This window comes from Accipiter gentilis, chromosome 30 (assembly GCF_929443795.1).
Source record: "Accipiter gentilis chromosome 30, bAccGen1.1, whole genome shotgun sequence".
NCBI lineage: Eukaryota > Metazoa > Chordata > Aves > Accipitriformes > Accipitridae > Astur > Astur gentilis.
The window spans coordinates 20,522,930-20,530,238 of record NC_064909.1 but is presented as its reverse complement, the minus strand read 5'-3'; the positions used below and the strand labels follow the sequence as shown (position 1 = coordinate 20,530,238).

At 43.3% G+C, this 7,309-nt stretch overlaps 1 protein-coding gene across 1 annotated transcript in view; it reads right to left on the bottom strand.

The window, feature by feature from the left end:
- Positions 1–430: 430 nt before the first annotated feature.
- Positions 431–7,309, bottom strand: part of SYNDIG1 (synapse differentiation inducing 1) — a 78,622-nt gene continuing 71,743 nt past the window's right edge. The window contains exon 4 of the mRNA XM_049833695.1: positions 431–1,600. Coding sequence (XP_049689652.1) covers positions 1,442–1,600 — 159 coding nt within the window. The 3' untranslated portion in view covers positions 431–1,441. The remainder of the gene's footprint in view (positions 1,601–7,309) is intronic.

Sequence of the window (7,309 nt, the reverse complement as noted above, 5' to 3'; positions counted from 1 at the left end):
AAAGGTCTTTGATGACATTCTTGGGTAAAGAAATTATGTTTGTAAACCACAATGCAGTGAATAAGAAAATGCTTATTTTTTTGATCAGTTTCTCTCTCTCTCTCTGTATATATATATGTAGATACATATATATCTATGCTGATAGACCCTTGGTGGGATGAAATGGTACATCTGTAAGACAAAAAAAAAAAAAGCTTGACTGTGGGGAAGGAGTAAAGAAGAAAGTAAATGTATCATTTCAGTCAGTGAAATAAGGACAACGCTCAATTCCCTTACAACATACCATTGCGCTGCTTATCGAGGGACACGTTTGTCTCTCCATTGCTATGCTGTGTCCCTGGTCCACGGATGAGCTGTGAGCTTGTAATCTGAGTGGTCTCCTTCACTGCTCTGTGTATCAGCAGGACCCCAGAAATGTATGAAGCATTCCTTCCCCTGGTTAATTCCCATGCTTTACCACGATTTTTAATTTAAAATTGATTAGTATTTCAGTTTGCATTTTTTCCCCCAGGTTTCTTGCACTGACTGCTATGCAGGTCTCCACGGTAAGGTGGAGCAACCCAGATAAGCAATATGCCACAGGAATGTGCCGTTATCACAATGTGACTGGATGGAGGAATTAATTTTACAACAGATCCCATGCTACTTCGACCTCACGCTCAGTCTGCGGAGCCAAGTCATGCAGTAACCTCAGCTGTTCTGCATTGGGTGGGCCTGTGGGTCACATCTTAATCCAAAAACAAGGAAAGGAAAGAAAAAATACTTTTTATTTCCTTTTCTCCTCCATGGAAACCTACCCACACAAGAAGAGTAGGCAATACCATTCTACGCTGAGGTCTCTGCTTCACTCTTAGGCAAATGAGTCCTGCGTTCAAAAAAAAAAAGAAAACATATTCTTCCTCCTGTTGTTATATTGCTCTTTCAGAGAACCAGCCACTGTCCATGCTTTCCCAGATCTCAGTGCCGTGCTTAACAAGCAAACTAAGCACAAGCTCATGCTGGCTGCAAAGTTCAGGTCACCAAGAAGGTATTAAGAGAACAGCTCAGTTTGCCAGCTGCTTGTAAACACCATATTGCAAAGAAGGCAAAGGCAAAACACCCCTCTCCAGACCTCCCCCAACTTCCTTCCTTTTCTTTTTTTTTTTTCTTTTTTCTTTTTTCTTTCTGTCTTTTGCTTTCTTTCTCTCTTTCGCTCTTTCTTTCCTTCTTTCTTGTACGGGGGTTCATGAAGAGAAGCGAGACTTGTGCATCACAAACGGTGGAACTACCCCCACCCCAGCCAGCTTCCCACCCTACAGTAATGCACAAGCCCATCTTATCCTGTACCTGCCCCCAGAAGGTGTTTGTGTCTTGATCTTTTTGGAAAAATCATGCAGTCTGATCTGCTGGGGAGTTCTGCAGTGCAGGCGCCGGGTGGCTGGTTCTCCCCCTTTCCTGAGGCTCATAAATGATTGTTTTTGGACAGATAGGCAATAAGAGCCACGGCCACCCCGACGTAGATGCCAGTTCCGATTGTGATGGACAGGACAGCCAGGAAGAGTGCTCGCCGGGAGCTGGAGCTTGCGTGGTGGAAGTCCCCCTTGGCTACTGCTTTGTTTGTCTGCAAGATATACAACAACAACAATGCAATATGTTTATTTGTTTCACCTGGAAATGAAGATCTGATGCTCATTTCTCAGCTGAAACATGATCCTGGGATATGACAGTAAACCGGCTGGAAATCAGACACTTTTTTAGTCGAATGAGGTTATTTGCACAATTAGGATGATGATGGAACCAATGGCCTCCCAGGTGGTACTTTTAAGTGCCTTTAAGCTTAACCATATCCTAGGATTTAATACTATGCATCACGATGACTTCTGAGAAGGCTCAGCCTCCCCTGAGAATGCGGACAGATGGGCTGTGAGTCAAGGGTCTGCCATGTCCCCTCCAGACACAGCTACGATCCTGCTTCTGTGAGATGGCTGGATTCCAGCCTGGCTGGGAAAGGTAGCAAGGGAAAAGCCCTCTAAAACTGCCACTTGCACAAAAACGTTCTTCCAAGTCAGCTGAAACGGTCGGTCTGTTCTTACCTTGACAAGGGCAAGAGGGGCTGAATTTTCCCTTCCAGTGCAGTACTTTTGAGCAAACTGACTAGGTGGAACAACTTGCCCAGGTTCACCACCACGGAGAGGCCAGGTACCACCAGTTACCTTGCATCCACTTCAGGCCTCAGCTTTAGTGCAGGACAAACACCTCGGAAACCAGAGCTAGTAGATACACTTTTAGCCTTGATTCAGATGAACACTTAGGCATCCAAGCAGGGCAGTTCCCTTGATTATCAAGGGGATCACGGACAAGCTTAAGTGCTACTCTGAAGTAGGGCCATTGGTGTTGGAGCCATGTTCTTCTCTCTTGGGGGTGGTGCATTCAGCTCGATGTGTCAGCTGGAAGAGAAGTTTCTATTTTGATGGTGTTAAAGTGGCCGTTGTGTCTCTCGCTACGGTTCCCAGTGGCTCAGAAGAACAATCCAAAGCTCCGGTAATTGTATCACGTCTTCTGTGTAGCTTTGAGTACTCAAGCAGGTGCCTTGAGTTCAACCTGATCAGCTGGAGTTCTCGAAGTTATTTGTCAGGCATTTTGGCTTGAGCACAATCAACCTCACGAAGTTACAGCTTGTTAGTACAGCTGTCAATAATGAACACAGAAAGCAGAATCACAGCCGACTGGGGATTGCCTCCTGCAATGATCCCACAGTCACACTCACATCAACCGACTGGCCGCTGCAGAGAGCTACATCTGGAGTTTGAGAAGTATTCAAATAGCGGTTCTTCTAACACATCCTTCCAGACGCCTTCGAGTCCAGGACCCAAGACAAAAGCAAAATCCCTGCTCAAAACAGGCAAAGAAAAGCGAAAATTGGCCAGGACTGATCTACCCATTGACAAGACCAACTAATGCCATTTCAGTGGGTCTCAGCCTTGCAGAGTGACGAAAGGAGGACATCATCTTTATAGACCATGGTGTGATATCAGCAGGGTCACCCGGCAAGCAATAACAGATCTGTCACCTACAAAAAAAAGGTCTTGTAGAAGCATGTGAGCTGCACAAGTTCTGAGACAGTCTTTGTTCCCTCATTAAAATGAGTGAGGAATTCGTAATGCTTTAATTGTATTTCTCCACAATGCTGTATTTGCTGGGACGCTTTCTGCTTCAGTGTCATCTATTGCTCTATTTTTGTCTTTTTTTTTTTACTGTCTTGCTACTCAGAGCAATTTACAGCAGCCAAATGACAAGCTTCCACGCTTTAAAAAAGGCTTCTGGCCTTTCTGTCAATGACTGTATTAGGAGAACCGTCGCTTCTCATTCATCAACCTAATTTTTTAAGCATAATGCCTTATAAATGTTTCAGGCAGAAAAAATGTCAAACAATACATATTAAAAAAAGAAAAAGAGACTAGGCTGCAGGCGGGAGGAAAATGATCATTTCAAAACAGCAACATATAAACAACTCCCAGGTTTACACCTAGTGTCACGTCCATTCGTTTAGATGGAAAAGGCATCCTACTCACTTTGCAAAGGATGTCTGGCCAGGCGTCTCAGCAGGGTGACCAGGGATTTCATGAGCTTCTTGTCTGGGACCTCCAAACACTCAAAAGAAGAGCCCTTTCCAGAAAAATGCCAGGGGCTTTGTGGATCATGGACATATTTATTAGGGTCGCTTAAAAGTCTTAGCAAGGAAAGCAGAGAAAACTTTAGAAAGAGTTGGTCATTCAGTTCTCCTCAAAGATTTTCTTCAAGCATCTGCTATCCATCACAGTATTAATAAAAGGATTGAACAGAGAGGCTCCTATTCACTGAAGTTAGGTTGGATTTGTCAGGTGAAGGTAAATGCACAGCACTGAAGCTATTTGAGCTTTTGGATAAACTGAGGTAAACAGTTTCAACCCCCCCAAATGGAGCGAAAGTTTGAAAATGCTGGAACATTTCAATTTGACATTTCTGAAATGTCGCGTTATGTTATGGAAAATTCTGCAACATTTGGGGTTGACCTCTTTGAAATGAAACTTTGTACCATTTCAAACCAGTATTTTTTTCACTTAAAAATAGATGGGAACTCAAAGGGAAAAGAAACCATTAACCAAAATGTCAAATAATCTGAAATCTTGACAGTATGTCTTGATTGGATTCAATAAGAGGTCGGATCTACCCAAAATGATGTGTTGAGTGACCCAAAGGGATTCAGAAGGCTGATTTGTCAAGCACTAATAGCCCTTTTTCTGATAGGATCTTCAACCTAGCGACAAAGCTGATCACAAAGAACAGCTTTTTTTCGTGATGAGCTCTTTGAGGACAGCCCTGACCTTTGTGAAAGGATAGGACCTATGGTGCAAATCCAGCTTCTTGTTAAAATGTTCAGCCCAGCCAAAACCAGGTGTCTTGTATTAGTCACATGCTGCCGTAGAGTTGCAGAATTTTGCAGCTCCTGTCATTACAACATAGCTTGATTTTGCTTGGGGAACATGCCTGCGCTTTCACAGAAGTTCTAGTTTCTGACAAATTACCTAATCTGAGTGTGTTTGTTTTTTCTTTTAACTTAATGCATATTTTGTGACTTAGCAAAATCAAATCCCTCCTATATTGAATTCTGAATGTAGAGTGCATTGGTAAGTGCATAGGGGAAAGACATTCTTATATTCCTCCTTTATTCCTTTCAGATAGGTTTCCATTGAGCTGGAGAAATCATCAACACAGAAACCATCCTCCATCAGTGTATGACTAGTCTGAAAGGATTTGCTTATCCCTAAGAAAATTCTTAGTTGCTATTCCCTAATTAGTAAAACCACCCCATTACTCCCCAGTGTCACTATATGCAAATTACAACACTTCTGCAAGTTTAAGCTAATCAGATCTGGAAAATAGTTATTACACAAAATGCAATTGAGGACAATTTTAATAGGTTAGCATCTGGCAACTAATAAGCATTTTTTCTTGATTTTTTTTTTTTTTTTTTTTTAAACAGGGACCAGATCTTTGGTATCTGTGCATTTTGAGGAAGTCCCTTGGTTTTGGTACCCATCCAGGACCTTTTGATCCAGCGCATTTGATATCTGACCCAGAGAAGCGACAGTCTGTTTGGGGGCTTCCATGCCAGGGATGCCTGTGCTCTAGCAAGCACCATGTAGGAAATGAGAAAAAGAAACATCTTGTGTAGATCAGAGAGCCCAGTCAGACCCACTCTCACCAGCTTTTCCTTGATGTGGTAGAAAAGGTGAAAAAAATGGTCATTAAACCCCCAAAGAAGCCAAGACATCTAAATGCAGATAGTGGTCAGGCTGTTTACTTGTCTTCTTAGTGTCTGTACCTTGGGTACTGTTAGCTGAAAGATAAAACTCGTCTACTGAGAGAGACTGGCCACATAAGCCCACAATCAAACACCACAGACAGACAAGCAGAGGCAGTGATTCAAGTCTCCAGAGCCAAAACAGGTACATGTATAGAGAGCTGTATCTATTGTGGAACCCTGGTAATTGCTGCCAGCCACAACACTGGGACCTCAGACATCAAAACAAACTCAGTCTTTGTTTTCGACATATGTTTTTAGGTCAAATGAGAAATATTTTCACAATGCCACTGAGGTTAAAATTCTTCAGAAAAAAAATATCTATTTTAGGTAATTTAAAAAAACACATGTATTGCAGATAAAAATATTAGGTAAGGAAAATAGCCCACCAAATTTTGGATAAAAATGAGGTCACCTTTATGGTGGGCTAGTCTGCAAACTTGTGCAAGGCAGGATGTGTTAGACTGATGCTGTCTCCACTTTCACTAAACAGCCCCATCCCATGATGGACATGCTCTGTGCAGCCCTGGGTGCCACAGTCTAAGCAGAAGCCTTGCCTGAGATGACAAATCCCTGCATCCATCCAGCATTTCTGCTCAATTAGAGGTGGGGACGGGGTAACACACACCACCAGCCCCTTGCCTGGGGCTGACGTGCCAAATGGTACAAAGGCACTGTTTGTCCAGACATTCATATCCAGCCTGGAAATGGATTTCTGTGAGCTCCTCTTCGCAGACTCAGCTCTGAACTCACAAAGGCAATATTTGCTTTTATTACTTCTTTGCCCTGAAAAGCAAAGCCCCATCTATGATTATTACTGGACTGAATACTTAGCTGGTATTAACTGGCCTGTCATGCTTGACTCTGGAGGGTAACGCAGCCAGGACTGGTGCAAGAATGAAGATCCAAATGCCCTACTAAAAAAAGGGCTTTATTCACTACAGCCTCTTCAAGCTAAATGCCTTAAATTAAGTAGTAAGGAATACGAACAGCTATTCTAATGGGCTTAAAAGTGGCTGCAGAAGTAAGAACTTTTCTAAGCGGAATTACATTATCTGTGGAGCTTTATGGTACTTCTACCCATTTGCTTCTTCCCTTCCCTGGCAAGACTGTGGCTGGCAGCCAGATGATTGATGAACCAATTTAATACAGTCTTTGGGCAGCAGCGGGACCAACAGGTTTGATAAACAGAACAGGGGACAAGTGCAAGACATGGGATGAATTATGGACGGGGGATAATTCATTGCATAGCACCAGGCAAGTTCCCTCACCGCACAGCCAGAAGATGCGATACTTTTCTTGCAAAGGGTTTGTGTCCCTGGACTACCCCTGCCTCTTGGTTTTCCCTTGGTCTGTGTCCTCTGGATGCCCAGATATGACTATCAACTTGCCAGCTACTGGCACAGGTTGTGATGAAGGCTGGGTACTCCAAAGCTGAAAACAGGAGCTTAAGCTAATACCAGCCTGCAATCAATCCTCTCTTTAGAGGCTTCAGAAGTAAGCCAGGAAAGTGAGGAGGGGCAGGGGAAGAAGGGCTAAGGAGATCTGGAAGGTTTATCTTACTTTGTTTAGCTAACAAAATGAATGTCTTGTTGTTTAGAAACACTTTCAAGGAACTTCCCTGGAGTTTCCACTTGAGCTTCTGCAAAACATATTCATCATGTCTCTGGGCTGCATGTTTTATAGGCTGAGAGAAGATGAATACTGTACCTCCACAGCTGCAAGGCCAAAAAATTCTGCTGCATCCCACAGTGACTCATATATCATACTCACAAAATACCTTCTGGTATGCTGTATCTGGAAACAAGAAACACATTGATCACAATTATTAATCCTGCCTCATCTCCCTGAGGCTGGAGAGCAGGAATGGCTCCATGTAGGAAGAGAAGAGGGTATCCTGACCCCTTTGGTCAGGTGATGGGAAGATTTCTTTTCATTTCACGGGAAGAAATAGCCAGCAGGGATGCACAGGCTCCATGCAGCCAC